This window comes from Pan troglodytes, chromosome 6 (assembly GCF_028858775.2).
Source record: "Pan troglodytes isolate AG18354 chromosome 6, NHGRI_mPanTro3-v2.0_pri, whole genome shotgun sequence".
NCBI classification, from domain to species: Eukaryota; Metazoa; Chordata; class Mammalia; order Primates; family Hominidae; genus Pan; species Pan troglodytes.
This window is the reverse complement of record NC_072404.2, coordinates 27,287,728-27,308,545: the sequence shown is the minus strand read 5'-3', so window position 1 is coordinate 27,308,545 and position 20,818 is coordinate 27,287,728. Positions and strand designations below refer to the sequence as shown.

At 36.1% G+C, this 20,818-nt stretch overlaps 1 protein-coding gene and 1 non-coding gene across 3 annotated transcripts in view; both read right to left on the bottom strand.

Moving 5' to 3' along the window:
• Nucleotides 1–20,818, bottom strand: part of SP4 (Sp4 transcription factor) — an 87,098-nt gene that overhangs the window by 29,199 nt on the left and 37,081 nt on the right. For both annotated transcript variants that reach the window (XM_527679.6, XM_009452749.5), the window contains exons 4-5: nucleotides 8,592–8,820; nucleotides 3,776–3,975 (exon numbers count right to left, since the gene is read on the bottom strand). In XM_527679.6, coding sequence (XP_527679.1) covers nucleotides 3,776–3,975; nucleotides 8,592–8,820 — 429 coding nt within the window. The remainder of the gene's footprint in view (nucleotides 1–3,775; nucleotides 3,976–8,591; nucleotides 8,821–20,818) is intronic.
• MIR1183 (microRNA mir-1183) lies at nucleotides 14,749–14,836 on the bottom strand. Its single transcript, NR_035567.1, has one exon. It is a non-coding gene; the product is annotated as a microRNA mir-1183 (primary transcript).

The window sequence follows — 20,818 nt, the reverse complement described above, 5'->3', positions numbered from 1 at the left end:
GAAGGGAAGAAATCTCAAGACAATACCCCTGGAACAGGTCTACAGAAGAAACTGTTCATGTTCATTAGAAAGATGGAAGGCTCCAGAAAAAAGGAAAATGTGACTGGAATTCACATTGTTCTTAAAAACCTGAAATAACTAAAGATTATTTCAGGTAAAGTCAAACGATACAAGAAAAAAGAAAAGGCATTGTCTAACTTTATTGGAAATAGAGTGGTGAGTTAAGAGAGAATGCCTGGCCTGCATACAGTTTTTCAAAAGAATCTTAATGTCTTCAGATGGTGCAAAGTGAAGTAAATCCTTAATTCTAAATGCAAGAACTCAATAGACAGTATAAAATATTGATAGATCAATAAATAACAGTGTTTAAGTATATGATTTAGATACATGACAGTCATCCTAGAAAGAACAAAAATGCAAAAATAGTTAAAATAGTTAGCTATGATATTCTCTGGAAAGCAGGATGGGGTGGGGCAAAGAGCCTCCTTATTACAGTAAACTTTTCTGTGATTTCATTTTGAAATACCATATGCATATATTGTTTTGAAAACCTTTACAAATTTTTTTAAAAAGCAAACAGATCACTATTTTCAGCAGTGAATACAAATAACTCCATTCATTCATAGCCAAGTCAATAAGTTTCTATTTGTAGTAGTGGTTAGACATCAAATAAAGCATAGTTGTTGCTACGAATGGTTAAGGCTTTCAACTTAACATATTAAATGCTTAATCAATACTTATTTCAAAATATATTTTTTCATACTCTTTTAGACAAATTTAACAAACAGGAGTTACTCTGTTAAATCTTTAAAAGTAACAATTTTAAGTATACTGATATTAATATTTTTTAGTGTCAACCTGTTTTAATTAAACAATTTTATGTATGATATATTTAAGATGTTTGAACCACTGAAAGTAAGCTTAAAGTATATTGGATTATGAATTGTCAATCCAGTAGATAATAATGGTGTGAATCTTTTTTTTAAAGATATGCCCCAAATCATAATATTTGGTTTTGAAGTATATGTATATATAAATTCTTGAATAAATTTGTTTTGTGTATCTGCAAGTGTGTGGATGTGTAAGACAGAGGGACTTTACCAACTCATGATTTCTTAGACAAAATGAAGCAATCATAATGTGAGGTTCCAAATCAAACAAAGTAGAAAATTTTCTTGGCTTCCCTAATTTATCCCACTGCTAATCCAGGATGGAAACACTGCATCCTTTCATGCAGACCTAAATAGCAGAGTATTTTTCTAAAACAGATATCAACAACTGGTATGGGATTAACTTTTAATCAATCATATTTGCCACCGTCAATGGTGTATATACTATACGGAAAGATTTCAAATTATCTTTTTTAAAATTAAAATTCAGAGCTTTACTATAATGCTAACTTTTTCAGGGATTGCGACGCTATACTAACACAGGGTGAGCATCCCTAATACAAAAATCTAAAATCCAAATTGCTCCAAAATCTGAAACTTTTTGAGTGTTGACATGATCCCACAAGTAGAAAATTCCACACATAAGTACTTAACACAAACTTTCACACATAAAATTATTAAAAATATTGTATAAGATTACCTTCAGTCTTTATGTATAAGGTATATATGAAACAAAAATGAATCCCCGAAGTATTGCATTGTGCACATGCAAAATGTGAAAAAATCCGAAATCTAGAACATTTCTAGTCCCAAGCATTTCAGACAAGGGGTACTCAATCTGTACTCATTTGTATTACTACTTTATGTGTATATCAAATTAAATAACTTTATATTTACCATTTTTAATAGATTTCATAATTTTTTCTTTTCTGATACTACTTTCTAATCTTAAAATGGAGCTAATTTCTATGCCAGTGTTGCTGTTGTTAGAATCAAATGAAGTAATATATTCAAAATATCTGACTATAATATAGCAGCTGATTTAGAAATGTCAGTTTTATTTCTCCCTTTGTCCCACATGTATCTTGGTACAGGTTTAAAGTATAAAGTATAATTCAATAATTTATTGAAATTAATTTATTCAAAAATGAAATACTGAGTCCCAAATTCTAAATATTCTGAAAAGGGTAGGTGTTCTGGGCAAAAAAAAAGAGAAAAAAATAAAGAAAGAAAGAAGGAAAATTGCCCAAAAAGAAGTCAAGGCTTAATATAAAACCACAGTCATTAATATAGTAAGAGCATTGGTGTAGGAACTGGCAAATAGATAAAAACTTCAAAACAGAGAAACCAGAAATTGAACCACACTTAAAGGAGACATTATGTAAAAGAGGACAATCAATAGAGACAGAATGGGCTGTTTAAGAAAGGGCTTTCCATATGGAAGAAAAATAAAATTGTATCCTCATTTCATTCCATCAACAAAAAAAATCTTGAGCAGATAAAAGATCAAACTTACAAAAATAGAACTTTAAAGCTATTAGAAGAAATTGTTTTCTGAGACTTTATGACCTTGGGACAGAAGAAAAATTTATAAACCAAAAGCAAAAGACAAAAGAAAAGATTTATATTTGACTAAATAAAAATGTAAGACTTCCATATGACAAAAGGTATGACAAAGATAAAAGACTAGCAATAGTCCTTTATTGAAAGGGAAAAGTATAACATATAAATCATATAAATAAGGAAAACTTCTGAAAGAAAAAATGAGAACCAGAATTAAAAAAGCCATAAATGACTAATATACATATGAAAGGTGCTTAATCTCATGGATAACCATGAAAAACACAAATTTTTAAAATAAGAAACAATTTTAGATTGAAAAAAACTTTCAAGGCCTGACACTACTGGGTACTGGTGAGCACAAAGTGGAAACTATCAATCACTGCTAGTTAAATAGCCACTGTAGAGACTCTTTAGCCATTACCTAGCAAAACCAAACATACACATTCTCTATGATCCAATAATTCCACTTCTCACACATGTTCTCATCAACTAAGTTTGTGATAGCACACACAAACCCTAGCAATAACCTCAAACAGTATGGGAATGAATTAATATAGTGTGGTAGACTCATGTGATAAAATATTATATAGCAGTTCAAGGAAATTCATATATGCAAATATACATATATGTACAAACAGATCTCAAAACAAGTGAAATTTATAATTCTGCAACATTTCATAATACACACAAAACATTTTTTATGTAGATCCATTAATCATATATGTCAGAGTATTAAAAGTGTACGTAAAACTTAGACACATTAGATTTACAGCAGCTGCAGTCTTTGAAAGGTGAAAGGGTAAACATGATGTTCACTTTATAACTGCTTTGCTGTATTTGAAAAAAAGCAGAAAATATAATATTAACAACTGACCATTCTGAGTGAGGGTTGTTAGATATTTATTATTTAATTATTCTTGATACTTTGGTGAATTTTCTGGATTTGTTAAAAAAAAAACAAACAAACTAAAACACACTAATGAAAGTCCCCATTAAGATGATAATTCAACTCTCTTTTCACCTATTTAAACACTTATGAAAAATAATGTATGGTTTCAACATGCTAAGATTACAATATAAACAAATGGAATAAATTCCACTTGTCTCATAAATATGCTGATAAAGTTTACAAAAAGTAGAATAAAATGTATCTCAGAAATGAGGTTAAAAATGTTCATCTTAAACATCTTCCATATAATTGCTAAAGTAAATGCCTTCTCCTTCATTTGCATATTTCCAATTTGATAGCTAAACTATCACTAAAATTTTCATGTAAAAACTGAAGAAATAAGTAAAAAGTACAAGTCCTAAAATCAACTAACCTGTATGGGTTCTTCTATGTCTCTGGAGCTCATCACTCCGTGTGAATCTTTTGCCACAAAACATCCAGTTGCATATAAAAGGTCTTTCTCCAGTATGCCAGCGAAGATGTGCTCGTAAATGAGATGTTTTGCCATAAACTTTACCACATCCTTCAATATGACAGATATGCTGCTTCTTTTTTCCTGGTTCATTACTGCCTCTAGCAAAAACAAAAACCGAACATTAATTACACTGCCAAATAGTAGGCTTGCAATTATAGAAAAATTAAAAAGAATCAAGGTAATTAAATGATGCTTCTCTGAATAGGTTTGATCATGATGCCATAACTGTAGTTAAAATCAGAAAATTTTCAGTTAAAGACAAAATAAAACAGGTCTGTGTACCAAATTGCTATGAAAATGGGTTAATCTCAAGGAGTTTATGCTCTATTATGGACTCATGTTCCCGGTCATAGTGGGCTCTTCCCTTGGGAAAAAAATCTCTCTAAGCCTTTCAAAACACTTGAAACTTCTCTAAAATTTCAAAAGGATGGCTAAATCCAGTTAAAAGTGTAAGATGCAGAGTTTCGTTTCTAGCAGGACAGTGTGAGTTCCATGGATCTGTTTCCCAGTGAAAATTCTAAAAAAAGCAAAAAATACCATTTAAAGTCTCTGGAAATGGTTCTAAAAGCAAATAACAGCAAATAAAGAAACATTTATTCAAGAAAATCTCACAGAAATTGGTAAGAACAGTAAGAGTCTGTGGTATTTGAACCAAGACTCTCCCCTTCCCTACTTCCTCCCGTTTCCACACAGGAACATTAGAGACTGGTGCAGCTAAGAATATGATTCCTACTCTTCCCACCTTCCGGTCAGAGGGGTATGGCCCCAGGAGGGGCAAGATGTCTGCATTTCTTATCTTACCCCTGGTTGCCTGTTGCTAAGTTCCAGGCAAGTGTAGCAGAACCAAGTCCTTAGCCCTGGGACATACACTCTACCTTGGATGTGGCATGATGAAAATACTGGGGTCCAGGTTGCCCTTGACCTGGCCCATTCATAGTTCATAAAGTCAAAGTTCTAAGCCAGGAGAGGCCAGTTGAGAAGACCTGAGGCTATTGCTGCCCCAGCAACCAGGCACTCAGCTCTTAAAGCAGGGTTGTAACTCAGAAAGAAAGCCACTGTCTCAACCCCCAGTTCAAAAGCCATAAGTCAGAAACACACCATAAAACAAAGAGCTCCAAATCTCTTCCCAAAGGAATTGACTTCATTTGCAAGACAATGTGAAGAAGTTCAAGCCTAAGGGTACTCTCAAAAAAAGTAGAGATGGTTTCAAAAGGCAGTTAATTGGGAGAAGACTAAGAGATTCACTGGAAATAAAGGCTTAACTACAGGTTGGCTAGTTTGCCAGAAAGAAGTGAGCAAAGAGGCTGTGAAGAACCTTCTTAGGGTCAGAAAAAATGTCAAATATTGAGATTCTTGGGAAAAGTAAACAAAACTAACAAACTTTTAGCTAGACTGACCAAGAAAGTAAGACTCAAATTATTAGAATCAGAAATCAAAGAGGAGATATCACTACCAACCTTACAGAAACAAAAAGGATTACAAAGGAATACCATGAACAATTCTATGGCAATTACTTGGGTAACTCAGAGGAGATGGACAAATTCCTAGAAAAATACGGACCAAAATACTAAAACTGACTCAAGAACAAATAATCAATCAGAATACACCTACAACAAGCAACTAGACTGAATTCGTAATTAAAACTACCCGTAAGAAAAGTCCAAGAACAGACAGCTTCACTGGTAAATTCCACAAAACATTTAAAGAATTAATACCAGTTTGGAGGGAATACTTTCCAATTCATTCTATGAAGCCAGTATTATCATTACCAAAATCAGATAAAAACAATACAAAAAGAAAACCACAGACATATCTCTTATGAATATGGATGCAAAAATCCTCAACAAAATCCAAGCACACTGTCAACATTGTACCAGAGGTTCCAGACAGAGAAACTAAGTAAGAAAAAGAAACAGAACTCCTGCAGAGTAGAAAGGAAAAAGTAAAAACTATCTCTGTTCACAGATTCCATGACCTTATACACAGAAATCCTAAAGACTCTACTAAAAAAACAAACAAACAAACAAACAAAAAAACTGTTATAACTAATCAAAAAGTTCAGCAAAAGTTGCAGGATAAAAGATTAATACATTAAAAAATGTATTTCTACATACTTGAACAATCAAGAAAACAGTTCAACTTATAATAGCATCAGAAATAAAATTGGAATTTAACAAAAGTACAAAATGTATACTCTGAAAACTATAAAACATTGATGAAAGAAGTTAAAGATTAAACAACCAGAAATACTTCCCATGTGCATAGACCAAAAGATGTAATATTGTTAAGTTGGCAACCGTCCCCAAAGTGATCTACAGATTCAATGCAATTTCCATCAGAATACCATCTGGTTTCTTGATAGAAACTGACAAACTGATTCTAAAATTCACATGGAATTGCAAGTGTCCCTAAAGAGTCAGTACAATTTTGAAGAATAACAAAGCTGCAGGACTCACATTTCTCGATTTCAAAAGTTATTACAAATCCAAAGTACTCAAGATAGTGTGGTACTGACATAAAGACAGTCATATAGATCAATGGAATACAATTGAAAGTCCAGAAATAAATCCATGTTCTATGGTCAACTAATTTTTGACATGGGTGCCAAGAACATTCAACGGAGAAAGGACAGTCTTTTCAACAACTGGTGCTTGATGAACCCTTACCTAACACCATATGTAAAAATTAACCCCAAATTAATCACAGACCTAAATGTAAGAGTAAAAACTATAAAATTATCTTAAAAAAAAAAAAAAACTAGGAATCTTAATGACTTCGGATTTGGCAATGAATTCTTAGATACAATACCAAAAGCAGAAGCAATAAAGGAAAATAGAAAACTCTAGACTTCAAAATTAAAACTTTGGTGCAAAGGCACTATCAAGAAAGTATACAGACAATTCACACAATGGGAGACAATATTTTTCTTTTTTCTTTCTTTTTTTTTTTTTTGAGATGGAGTTTCGCTCTTTCACCCAGGCTGGAGTGCAGTGGCGCGATCTCGGCTCACTGCAACCTCCGCCTCCTGGGTTCAAGCAATTCTCCTCCCTCAGCCTCCTGAGTTGCTGGGATTACAAGCATGCGCTACCATGCTTGGCTAATTTTGTATTTTCAGTAGAGACAAGGTTTCTCCATGCTGGTCAGGCTGGTCTTGAACTCCTGACCTCAGGTGATCCACCTGCCTTGGCCTCCCGAAGTGCTGGGATTACAGGTATGAGCCACTGCGCCCAGCCAGGAGACAATATTTTCAAATCGTATATCTGATAAGGAATTTGTATGTAGAATATATAAAGAGACAATTCCATAATGAAAAATAAATAATATAATTTAAAATGGGCAAAAGATCCAAATAAATATTCCTCCAAAGATACAAACATGGCCAATAAGAACAAGAAAAGATGCTCAATATCATTAGTATCAGTAAAAACAAAACTGCAGTGACATATGACTTCACTAGGATAGCTTTAATCATAAAGTCAGATAATGACAAGTACTGGCAATGATCTAGAGAGACTGGAACCTTCATACCCTATTGATGGAAATGTTAAATGGTACAGCCACTTTGGAAAACAGTCGGTAAGTTCCTCAAATGGTTAAACATAGAATTACAATATGACCCAGAAATTCCATTTCTAGGTAATTTCACATAAATACAAGAGAAATGAAAACATATGCCCACACAAACAGTTCTACACAAATGTTTACTGCAGTATTATTCATAACGGCCAGTGGGTGGATAAAACCAAATGTCCTTCAATTGACAGGATAAACAAAAATATTGTATATCCATAGAGTGGAATATTATTTGTCCCTAAAAAGGAATGAAGTATTGATCATACTGTAATATGGTTGAACCTTGAAAACATTATGCTAAAAGAAACCAGTCACAAAAGACCATGATTCCATTTATATGAATTGTCCAGAAAAGGCAAATCTATAAAGACAGAGATTAGTTGTCTAGGATGGAAGGGTTGGGATAAGGGGGTGATGCTTAAAAAAGATACAGAATTTATTCTGGGGATGATGAAAACACTCTAAAATTGATTGTAGTCATGTCTACACAGCTCTGAATATATTAAAAACCACTGAATTGTACACTTTAAATTCGTGAACTGTATGGTGTATGAATGAGTTTTATATCAATAAAGTTACGTAAAAATTTTATGAAAAAGAAAAAAAATGGGCTAGGCGAGGTGGCTCACACTTGTAATCCCAGCACTTGGGGGGCTGAGGTGGGTGGATCACCTGAGGTCAGGAGTTCGAGACCAGCCTGGCCCACATGGTGAAACCCCGTCTCTACTAAAAATACAAAAATTAGCCGGGTGTGGTGGCGGGCACCTGTAATTAATCCCAGCTACTCGGAAGGCTGAGGCAGGAGAATCGCTTGAACCCGGGAGGCAGAGATTGCAGTGAGCTGAGATTGCACCACTGCACTCCAGCCTAGGCAGCAGAGTGACACTCCATCTTGTTGGGGTGGGGGAGGGGTGGGGAAGAAAGAAAAAATATTTTTTAAAAGTGTAAGGAACAAGGCGGAGGACCGCTCAAATTTCATTCCTAAAATAGCTCAACTTAATTCCCTTTCTAATATTATATATCAACTTTTAGGCTACAAAGGTAATGAGGTTCTAGTGACCATCATTCCCAGCCAATTACTTGGTTTTAACTCCTGTTTTATGCCTTCCAAATAGACACAGTTGAAAAATACAGCATTTACCTTCCTTCTCCTTCCCTACAATTAGGACAGGAACAGGCAACTCTTCGAAGCCTCTTGCCAGGTTGTACCTCTTGATCAGAAGTCTGCTGGCCTTGCTGCAAATGCACTTGTGTGAGTTGGTCAGGACTAACAGCACCTATCGTGGCATTAGCAATTCCTCCAACTGCTACAGTTACAGGAGCTATAGTAGCTTGCTGGACTTTTACTCCATCTTGTCCTTGCTGCTGACCTAAAAAGGAAGAAAAAAAAGAAGTATTGTAATGTTTTCTACACCTAAAGAAAGGATTAAAAAAAAAATCTATGTGCATAATAAATTTTTTCTAACAATCTGTGTAAAGTACAAAAACTAAGCGGTTAATGGCTTATACTATGTCAATCCTTCTAAAATATAGTATTCTTACTTTAGTGGCTCAGGTTGCCTATGTATCTAGATAACGGAACTATATACATACGTCATTTAACCCACTTTGTGGCTTAATTTCTCTCTCCATCTTTAAAATGAAGATAATACTTGCCACTTACCTACTCACTAAAATACTATGAGGATACATGAGATAGTCTAAAAGCATTTTGAGATCCTAAAAGATGTTATATAAACGCAAAGCTTTATTACCATTTCCACGGTAAGCAACATATCTTATCATAACAAGAAAATACAGGAGTGAAAAGTCACTAAACAAAGGATTAAGTTTTATGGACATCTTGCATTCCTAAATAGTTTAAATAAACATCTCTTTATTGATTCGACTTCTTTTAGTGTATACATAAAGTGGTTTTTGAAATGCAAAACCACCCAAGATTACTACATACTGTCACTGTAATCATAAAAAGACATTTAAGATATTATTACTTTATTCATTCATGTTATATAGCTTAGACTTCATCACTCAGATTAGTATATATACCAGCTTGGCTTCTTCACTTTGGGAAAAATATAATAAATAATGCACAATAAAACAACAATAAAAAAATCTATTGGCATGGCTTAACATTATCCTGAAATACAATGCTTTTTTTTTTTTTTTTTTTTTTTGAGATGGAGTCTTGCTCTGTCACCCAGGCTGGAGTGCAGTAGCACAATCTCGGCTCACTGCAACCTCCACCTCCTGGGTTCAAGCGATTCTTCTTCTTCAGCCTCCCTAGTAGCTGGGATGACAGCCGTGTGCCACCATGCCCAGCTAATTTTTTTTGTATTTTTAGTAGAGACAGGGTTTTGCCATGTTTGCCAGGCTGGTCTCAAACTCCTGACCTCAGGTGATTCACCCGCTCTGGCCTCCCAAAGTGCTGGAATTACAGGTGTGAGCCGCCGTGCCCGGCCTACAATGCCTTATAATTATCTTTTCTTTCACACAGTTCTACATTCTCTCCATCAGGTGTAGGAATAACAAGTATGTGAATGGACTGAAAAGAACATACCAATTTATGAAAGAATGTTTCTACCTCAGAAAGTTGATGTAAGTATTAAGTAAATTTACAAATCCTCTACCAGAGTGCTGGCACGAAATTGCTCATTACAGGGTAGCTACTGTTACCAATTCATCTCTGCTGAGTTCAGTGGCAATACAAGAATAAAATATGTCACTTTGGGAGGCTGAGATGTCAGATCACAAGGTCAGGAGATCGAGACCATCCTGGCTAACATGGTGAAACCCAGTCTCTACTAAAAATACAAAAAATTAGCCGGGCGTGGTGGCGGGCGCCTGTAGTCCCAGCTACTCACTACTCAGGAGGCTTAGGAAGGAGAATGGCATGAACCTGGGAGGCAGAGCTTACAGTGAGCTGAGATTGTGCAGCCTGGGCGACAGAGCGAGACTCTGTCTCAAAAAAAGAATAAAATATGCTAGCAGAAACAAACATGCCGGTCCTGCATACAAAATAAAAGGGTTTCTTTCAGGCCAGGCGTGGTGGCTCACGCCAGTAATCCCAGCACTTTTGGAGGCTGAGGCAGGTGGAACACGAGGTCAGGAGATGGAGACCATCCTAGCTAACACGGTGAAACCCCATCTCTATTAAAAATACAAAAAATTAGCCGGGTGTGGTGGCACACACCTGTAGTCCCAGCTACTTGGGAAGCTGAGGCAGGAGAATCGCTTGAACCCGGGAGGCAGAGGTTTCAGTGAGCCGAAATTGTGCCACTGCACTCCAGCCTGGGCGTCAAGAGTGAGACTCTGTCTCAAAAAAAAAAAAAAAAAAAAAAAAAAAAAAAAAAAAAAGGGTGGGGGAGGTTATTCCAAAGCTGCACATGTAGTACCTTAAATGTATGGGGCAACCAAGAAGAGGCAATAAAAAGTACCAAGTAAGAAAACAGTACACATTTTCTAAACAAAATTAAACCTCTGACTCTCCCAGCCAAAGTCAATCTCACTCTCCTCTGCGTATCCACAGCACCGTTAATCCTTCTGGTAGCACCCATAACTAACATACACATTAAAAAATTTATTTTGTCACTGTTTTAGTAAGGATACAAACCCTCTACTAAAATTTACATTTTTGTACACCTTTGAATTAGCATGGTGTGGTAAGTAAAGCAATGCAAGTGAAGTGAGAGTTGTAAATTTATGACTGTGCACTCAGAGATCCTCAGTTTCCTCAACTCTAAAATAGTAACACTGACTTCCATAAAATTTCTGCTCCCTATCTACTTTAAAGAGCTGTTCCTGAGGATCAAGTTGATTTTCCAGGGGTAAAGGCTATATAAATTATAAAGCAATACATAAACAAAAGGTATAATTATTTTGTTTCAGTGTTTTTGAACACGTATTCAGTAAAACTAGATGCCTTAAGGATGACCTTGGCTACAAAATCTATTCAAACTACTTGTGTACCAAGAAGCACAGTGATACACACACTTTGTTTACTGCAAAAAATGCATTTCTAGAAATGAGAGTACTGTCTGAACAAGCACTATACAAAATCTACAGCATAGTCCCTATGGAGCTGCAGGTATTTTAAGTTGGTAAGTACCCTTTACATCCCCTGAAGACACAGGAATTTTTGGCCGTGATTCTCTGACTACTTTTCTCATAACATTTATATAACAGTCATTACTTTAAAGGTCGCAATAATATTTAAGATGACCTTTATTTTGGTAAAGAACTGCCAGATGAGTTTCAAGTCAAAGCTAAGTTTGGGGGTGAGGGGTGGGGAAGAACTGCTAGAGATTCCTGATCCCTCTGGTCCCCTGACCATGTCCTTGACACACTCCTCAAGCCTCCATATTGTGAGCATTTCTTTGTTCAATGCCTAAACAACTTGGAAAGTTATTTCAATGAATAATAGAGGCAAATTATATTTGAGTTTGTATATTGAAGCCCGTTAATTGACTTCATCTAGATGTTTCACAGACAGCTAAGTTCAACATACTGCTTTATTTCCACTGCCATCAGTAAGCCACCAAACTCCAGAGCAAGACCTCCGAGGCCCCACTTAAGTTTAATTCTATTGACTTCTCAGAGCTCATCTCTATTAGTCTCTCCCTTGCTCACTCTGCACCTGATATACTGGCCTCTCTTCTGGCCCTCAAATAAATCAAGCTCATTTCCTTCTTAGGGACTTTGCATATACTCTCCAGTCTAAGTGGGGATGCCTTTGCACTCAGATCTTTGCATAGTTGATTCCTTTGTAATATTCTGGTCTGAGTTCAAATCTCTCCTCTTTAGAAATGCCATTCCTGACCATCCCATCTAAAAGTTCCCCTCAGTATATCACTGTATCATCACCTAGTTTTGTCTTATTTGTCTTAAATTACTTTGTCCTTTTATAATTTGGTCTTCACCTCACTTCTGAAGGTAAAGTGCCATGAAAGTAGGGATCTTGCCTATTATGTTCACTGCTGTATCTCTAGTACCGTAACAGTGCCTAATAACTCAATAACAGTGCCACTCAATAACATATGCTTAATAAATCAAAGTTTAAAAATAAACAATGATTTCATCTTCCAGTCTTGCTTCTGCTAATGTCCCTGTTTCAGTAAATGCTACTCCTACTCTCCTTGTTATCCACACTGAAAACCTTAAAATGTCATCTTTTAGGCTACTTCTTTACTCATTACATCCAGTGATGACCAAATTTTGAAGACACTACTGCCTAACAGCTCTTACGCTAACCTGTTTCCAAGCAAGATTATCATCTTGATCCAAGCCCTTGTTCAATCTGTGCCTCTACCAACCTAAATTGAGCTTTCCCTCCTTTCTCATCCTTCACACTGCTGCCAGAAAAATAAAAAAGTAGTGTTCTGATCATCTCACTTTCGTGCTCAATAACATTTAATCATTCTTCCACTGACCAAAGTCTGGCATTCAAAGCACTCTACCACAAGGACTTACTCAGCTCCTGGTTCACAGTCTTCCTCCTAATGACCAAATCTATTGTGCATTTTTTCAGTGACCATTACAGGACTGCTCTGCTGCATTTGACACCACTCGCCACTCCATCCTTATTCAATTTTGACTCTGTGAGCTAACTTCCTACATTTCAGAAACCCCTTCTTCTCTGTTAGCTCCTTTCTGTTTGGTTGGTTTTTTTTTCTTTTTTTTTTAAGAGATGGGGGTCTCACTCTGCTGTTCAGACCAGTCTTGAACTCCAGGGCTCAAGCAATTCTCCTGCCTTGGTCTCCCAAGTAGCTGAGATTACAGGCATGCACCACCATGCATGGCCTTAGCAATTTTTTTAAATCAGCACTTAAATCTAAATTTATGTCACATTCTAAAAAGATTTATCAGCCAGGTGCAGTGGCTCACACCTGTAATCCCCACACTTTGGGAGGCCGAGGCAGGAGGACTGCTTGAGTCCAGGAGTTCAAGACCAACCTAGGCAACGCAGTGAGATGCCATCTCTTAAAAAAATTTAAAAATTAGCCAGGCATGGTGGCATGTGCCTGTAGTCCTGGCTACTCATGAGAATGAGGTGCTGAGGTGACAGGATCACTTGAGCCCTGGGGATCAAGACTTCAGTGAGCCGTGATGGCACCACTGTACTTCAACTTCAGCCTGGGTGACAGAGAAAGTCCCTCTCAAAAACAAACAAACAATCAAACAAAAAACACCCTCTACTCTTCCTAGGCCACTCTCCAGGGTTCTGACTTCTCATTCTAACTCTCTTCTTGGGGGACCTCATCTACTTTCATAACTTTTACTGCTATGTGTAAGCTGATTATCTCACAGATCTGTGCCTTCCACTCAGAAGTGTCATACTCTTACTATCAACTGCCAGTGAACACTTCCACCTGAATCCTCACAAGCAATCTAAGAACCAGATAGCTTAGCCCACTTTCCTAATATAGCTCTTTTTCACCATTCAAATAGAAAATTTGGAAGTCATTCTTGATTCCTCTCTATCTCCTTCACCCTGACAACAAGAGCAACTATTGTTTTATATCTACTATGTGGTAAGGCACTTTACTGGATGTTTTCCATATATTGTTTCACATCCCTATGGGCTGAATATTACTGTCCCAAATTTTTATTTTTAATAAATGGAGTCTTGCTCTCTTGCCCAGGCTACAGTACAGTGGCACAATCATGGCTTACTGTAGCCTCTAACTCTTGGACTCAAGCAATCCTCCTGCCTCAGCCTCCTGAGTAGTTGGGACTACAGATGCATGCCACCACACCTAGTTAATTTTTAAAATTCTTTTAGAGATTATGTCTCACTATGTTGCCCACGCTACACTCAAACTCCTGACCTCAAGTGATCCTCCTGCCTCAGCCTCCCAAGTAGCTGGGACTATAGGCACAAGCCATGGCACCCAGCTTACTGTCCCAATTAAGATGAGAAAACTAAGGTTCTCAGGGGTATGTAAAACATCCAAGATCCTAAAATGGAAAAGTGACAGAGCTGGGATTTGAACCCACACTTATCCAACTCAAAAAGCTATTCTCTTTCCACCATATACATTATCTATGTTGATCACAAGTCCCTGTTAAGTCTACCTCTTCAAAATATCTCAAATGTCTCCATTTTCACCATACCTATTGCTTGTATACTAGTGAAAGCCCTTATCACCAGTTTTGCCCCTTCTAATATTCATATTGCAGACCTAGCTCCCCAAAAAGCCAATGGGCCCTCCATACATTCACAATAAGGTCAGTATTTCTTAGCATAGTACATAAAGTTCTTCATGATCTAACTCCTGCTTAGTTTTATAACTTCATCTCTTGGCACTCCTGCTCCATGCCCACTCTCACCATCACCTACAGTGAACTCCTGTCTTCTCTAATGTTCTGTGTCTCCGAGCATTTGAATAATATAGCTGGAATCCAACACATTCTCCCACCCCAAATCTCCATCTCCCTTGGTCTGACAAAAGCCTATTCATCTTACAGATTTTAGTCTTTAATCCTTCTTACCAATGAAACTGCTTTGTAAAATAATTTTTTTAATAACTCAAAATTTCTTGGTATTGTAACTACACATTATGGTGAAACAGACTGAGGATGGCCGTTCTTTTATTTTTCTTCCACATTACCAGAGGTAAAACATTCCAAGGCTGCTTGGAGTAGCCAAGCCATCTTTCTTATTCCTTTTTTTGTTCTGCTTTTTTATTTTTTTTATTTTTTTTCAAATATAGAAACTGGGCCAAGGTAATGGAGGGGGACAGTTTGTTGGTAGGTAGTAAGATATCTGAATTGCTAACTATTCAACAAGATCTAGCTTGTTGGACATTTCTTGCTCATTTTCTTTTAGTACCAGTAGTTTCTTGCCTTAGTAGAGTAGTAAAATTTGAGACGACTTGAATTTAAGCTAACACGTAGAAAGGAAAGTCAGGTTTAGCTGGTAAAGGAAAAAGGCATATTCCATATAGAATAACCTAGTTCTCTGGATTGTGAGGCACGGGCCTATGCCTAAGCCAACAAATTCTAACTTGAATTTTGGTATACCTAGCTCCCTAAGGGATCTCAAGAATTGGTTGAATTAGAATTTAAGTATTTCTGGTCTTACTAGTAAGATACCATCTCATTCCATCATAATATTAGTCATAAATTATTTCCAACAAAAGCTGCTCAAGAAAGAGGCCATCTGTGTGGTTTTTATGTCATTTGTCCTTTGGCTACCAAGGTTCCTGGCACACTGAAAGTACTTAATGAATGTTTCTTAAATAAAGCGAATGATAATCTAAAATCTATACAAACATAGAAGCTTTCTTACGAAACTCGGCCAGCAGTATATCACAGGGCTGCTAGATGACAGCTAGTTTACAATACACATGCACATGGGTGACAAGACAGTAAGAAACCAAATCAAGTGGATATCTGCTACAATTCCTCCCTGACTCACTGATATGGCAGTCAGATCATTTAGAAGCAGATCCCAGAGCATAACTCTCAACCTTGGTTCTGAAACTATGTACTACTCTCTCTCAGGTATCAGATTTATCCTATGACATTTGCTATCTACATTCAGCAAGGTGTTTTTTTTTGAAAAGAGTATTATAAAAATGTTAACTCTAAAAAGTTATAGGCCCAGCATGGTGGCTCATGACTGTAATTGCAGCACTTTGGGAGGCCGAGGTGGGTGGATCACAAGGTCAGGAGTTTGAGACCAACTAGTCCTAGCCTGGCCAATATGGTGAAATCTTGTCTCTACTAAAAATACAAAAAAATTAGCCGGGTGTGGTGGCGGGCACCTGTAGTCCCAGCTACTTGGTAGGCGGAGGCAAGAGAATCACTTGAATCCGGAAGGCGGAGGTTGCAGTGAGTGGAGATCTCACCACTGCACTCCAGCCTGGGCAACTTAGCAAGACTCCGTCTCAAAAAAAAAAAAAAAAATTATAACTAAACTTGCCATTTAGGGAATAGGCTAAGATTTCTCCCTTTCTACCTATTTTGATGAAAGTAAATAGTTTAGTATTACAAACACATACACTTTAAGTTTCTTTTTCTTCTGATTTTAAGAACAAAGCATGCTCACCATAGAAAACTATGAATGAGGAAATGAAATCATCCAGAAAGTAATTACCCATAGATTACCACTATTATCATTTTGATGTGATGATCTAAGTTCTGTTTTAATCTTTGTTCAATGTATTTTGATGCTGAACTTTACTATATAAAAATTCTGTATTATCCTCTTTTACTTATTTAGTAATATAAGTACTTCTAAGTTATTAATATTACAAATTATTTTAATATAATAGTTGTGCAATATTTCATCATATACCATAATTTACAAAGCCATTACTGTACTGTTAGATATTTATTTCCAAATACTTATTATAAGTAACATAAAGTAATGAGCAACTTGAACTAAAATATTGTTTATTATTTCCAAGGGATAGTCCTAGAAGTGAGATTACTAAATCAAAGGACATGAAACATTTGTAAGACTATCTAGATTATAAAATTACAGGAGTACATATAAAGAGCTGCATTCATTTACATTTCCACCAGAAGTATGGGAGAATGCTGTTTCATCTCATGGAGCATGAGAAATTCAGTAAAATGTATAAAATCATTTAATAAACAAAAAATTGGATATCTCACTGTAGTTTCTAATAGAAGTGATTACTGCTCTCACCTCTAATACTGTACATTTCCTTAAGGTCTAAGCCAATGTAGTAAGGCAAGAAATAACAGATCTATATAAGAAATAAAGACTTAAAAGGAAGTAACGAAACTGTCATGATTTACAAAAGATATAATTACATTACTCAGAAAACCATAGAAAAATCAACAAATTATTATAATATGACATCTGTACATCAGCGACATGGCCAAATACAAGAGCAACATAAAAAAGCAACAGTTCCCAACCATATCAGCAACAAGCAATTGAAAAAGAAAAAAAAAAAATTCCATTCATAATAGCAACAATAACCACAAATATCTGAGAAATCAATCTAATTAGAAATATGCAAGATCTTGAGGAAGATTTAATAAAGGATATAAAACAAGACCTCAAAAGAGAGAAATATATGTTCTTGGATAGGAAGAATCATTAAACTAAATGTGTCAATTCTTCCAAAATTATTCTATGAAGTGAATGCAATCACAAATTTAATTCGAAACTTTTCCATGAAACTCTGCTAATTTGACATGTGAAAAATCAGCTAAGAAAACTCTGAAAAAGCAGAATAGCAGAATAAAGATATGTTATGTAGGTAGCTACAGTAATTAAAATAAGGTGCTGTTAGCTTAGGAATAGGGACAGAAATGAACACAGTTTAAAACAGATGCGTGTGTGTACACAAAATCATCCAACTGTGCCTTATTTCTTCTTTTGGAAAAGACGATTTGCAAGGTTTTTTCTTATAGTAAATAGTAAGTAACATTACTCTGTAAGTAAGACAGATCCGCAAATTTGAAAAACAAAACTATTTATCTATCTACCTATAAATAAACTCACCAACCAATAAACTGAAATTGACCTATTTAATAATAATCATACAGCAGGTTCAAAGTACATGTGTTTCTTAATTATGTTTTGTGCATATAACCTAGGGAACAAGGTTTTCTAATAGAACTGATCAGGAAAAACAAAAGCTGTTGATTTCTATGATACAAAACTTGCCATGGGGGCCAGTGAGATTTTTTCTGTTCTGAATAATACTAAAATGATTCTTAACTGAGCCTACCTAGATTGACTTCCTTTACAGATTAAACTTGGAATCTGCCTAAGAAAATGTCTAAGGTCCTCTCAAAAAATATGTCTCCTAACATTGCAAATAACTTTCAATAAACACACTCTAAAATAGGATTTGGTTTACATAATGATCTGACTTAAAATAAGCAAGCAAGATGTATATTCCTAAACATAAAAAGATAACCAAATATGCTTAGGGCTGGGGAGGATAGAAAGGAGAAATGGGGAATGACTGCTAATAAGGGTTTCTTTATGAGGTCATATAAATGTTCTAAAACTAGATTGCGGTGATAGCTGCAAAACTCTATCAATATACCAAAAGCCATTGAATATACACTTGAAGTTGTTGTATAACATGGTATGGATATATATAAATAAAGTTGTTTTTTTAAAGGTAACTAGATTTAAAAAAAAAATTTTTTTTTTAATTCTACTTTTGTTGGCTCTAAGTACCTTTAAGCCAGTGGTTCCCAAATGAAGGTAATTTTGCCTTCCAGGAGATACTCAGAAATGTCTGGAGACATTTTTGGTTGTCACAAAGTGTGAGATTACTGGTATATAGTGAGTAGAGGCCTGGGATGCTGCTAAACATCTTCCAATGCACAAAACAGACCCCAAAAACAAAGAATTACCTGGCCTAAAATGTCAATAATGCTGAGATTAAGAAATCCACTGAAACTCAGCACTGGAATAACTCAACTAACATTTATGCCTCTCATTCATATCATTATCAACAGCTATAACAAAACATACGAAAAATTAAAATATGGTACATTTGTGTGATCCCTATAAAAACTACATGAGTCTCCACAAAAACAGAAACTATATGACTGAATTAAAGCCTTTGAAAAGAGAGCTACATACATTTGGGAATAGGCTGTGACAGTTTTGACAGACATATGACTAGAGAGATTCCATGGTACAGTGGTGGTAAAAAAAAAAAAAAATCCTAGATTTGAAAATTATGCTTATTAATTACAAAATACTTCTTTGCCTTATGGAAGAGCTTCAATGACATGTTTTCCTGTAGATGAACTATAAATGAAAATATTAAGAAATAACCCGAGTACCTTCTGTATCTCTTAAATGAAGGTGAACCACATTAGCCAATGACTTCCAGGACTATCAACATACTATGGGTTATGTACAATCTGTGAACCAATATTGAGTTACTGAACAGGCGCAACAGTTTAGTAGAGCCGAAAGTAGAACTTTTGGGTCAAGCAGACCTGTTTCTGAGTTCTGATTCTCCCTGCAGTTTCTTCCTTTGAGGACCTGGGAGCTGTGGTAGTTGACTGAAATAGTGTATATAGCACACGTCTTAGCATAATGTCTGGAACATGATAAACACTCAAGAGGAATGTTAATTCCAGTAAAACAAACTGCAAATGTATTAAGTACAAATACTTAACAGCCATTCACATTTCCTTAAGTCCTAGCACTTTGGATGTGGACTTAGTATACAAGTGAGATTTATTCATTCAGCAAACATCTACTGAGTACCTGCTATGTGCTTAATGCTGCTGGAGAAATGATAAATAAGATCTGACCAGAAGCCCTCACCTGTAGGGAAGACACACTCAAATAAATAATTATAATATGCACAATAACAAAAATGTGCATAAAATGCCTACTTAACAGAGAGGACAGTGATTTACTGTCAAAAAGAAACAATGAAGGCTTCACAGAGGAGATGAATCCACTGACAGGTGGAAAGAATAAAGGCAAATGGGAAGGCAGTGGGAAGGCTATATTTAAAGACATAACCCTGAGACAGCATACCACTGGAGATTAAAGTTCAAGAAAGTGAGGGGGCTAAAGATAGGGTTGGAAGGATAGATCAGGAAGGGCCTTAATTAAACCTTTTTTTTTTTTTAAGAGACAGGGTCTTGCTCTGTTGCCCAGGCTGCAGTGCAGTAGTGCAATCATAGCTCACTGTAATCTCAAACCCCTAGGCTCAAGCAATCATCCTGCCTCAGCCCTCTCCAGTAGGACAACAGGCAAGTGCCACCATACCCAGCTAAATTTTTTATTGTGACAAGGTCTTGCTATGTTGTCCAGGCTGTCAACGTCTTAAAGAAGGGACTTTCTAGGGTAGGAGAGAGGGAATCCTTGTTAAGGTATTATGCCCATCCTTCCCATCCCCAATCCAGAATACCTGCCACACAATAATCACTCGCACTTACTCAATTTACTAAATGGCTATAATCGAACTAAACTATTTTACACTTATACTTTGTCTAATGCTGTCTTCTAAGATTTGGGGAGGTTATGTATATTTCCCAAGATTACATAGCTGCTATTAAGTGGCAAAGCTAAGATGTGAACCTAGGTCAGCCTGAATCCAGAGCCCTACACTCTTTTCTGGTTGGCTATATTCTCTCCTTAAGCACTAGGATATTATTTGGACTTTACAGGCAACAGGGAGTTAGAGGTAAACACAGTAACACCTGTCTATCAATTCTGATGCTTGAAGGTATTGCTCTTTTGAAACTCCCTGAGCTAGGAAGGAAAGGCAACTCTAGTCATTTGGTGTTGGAGAGAAAAGCTTAGGAAAACAAAGACATACACCCTCTTTGGTACCTAGTTATTTCTATTTATTCTAATCTTGCTCCAGATAACTGTCAACTATTCTCAACCCTGTTTAT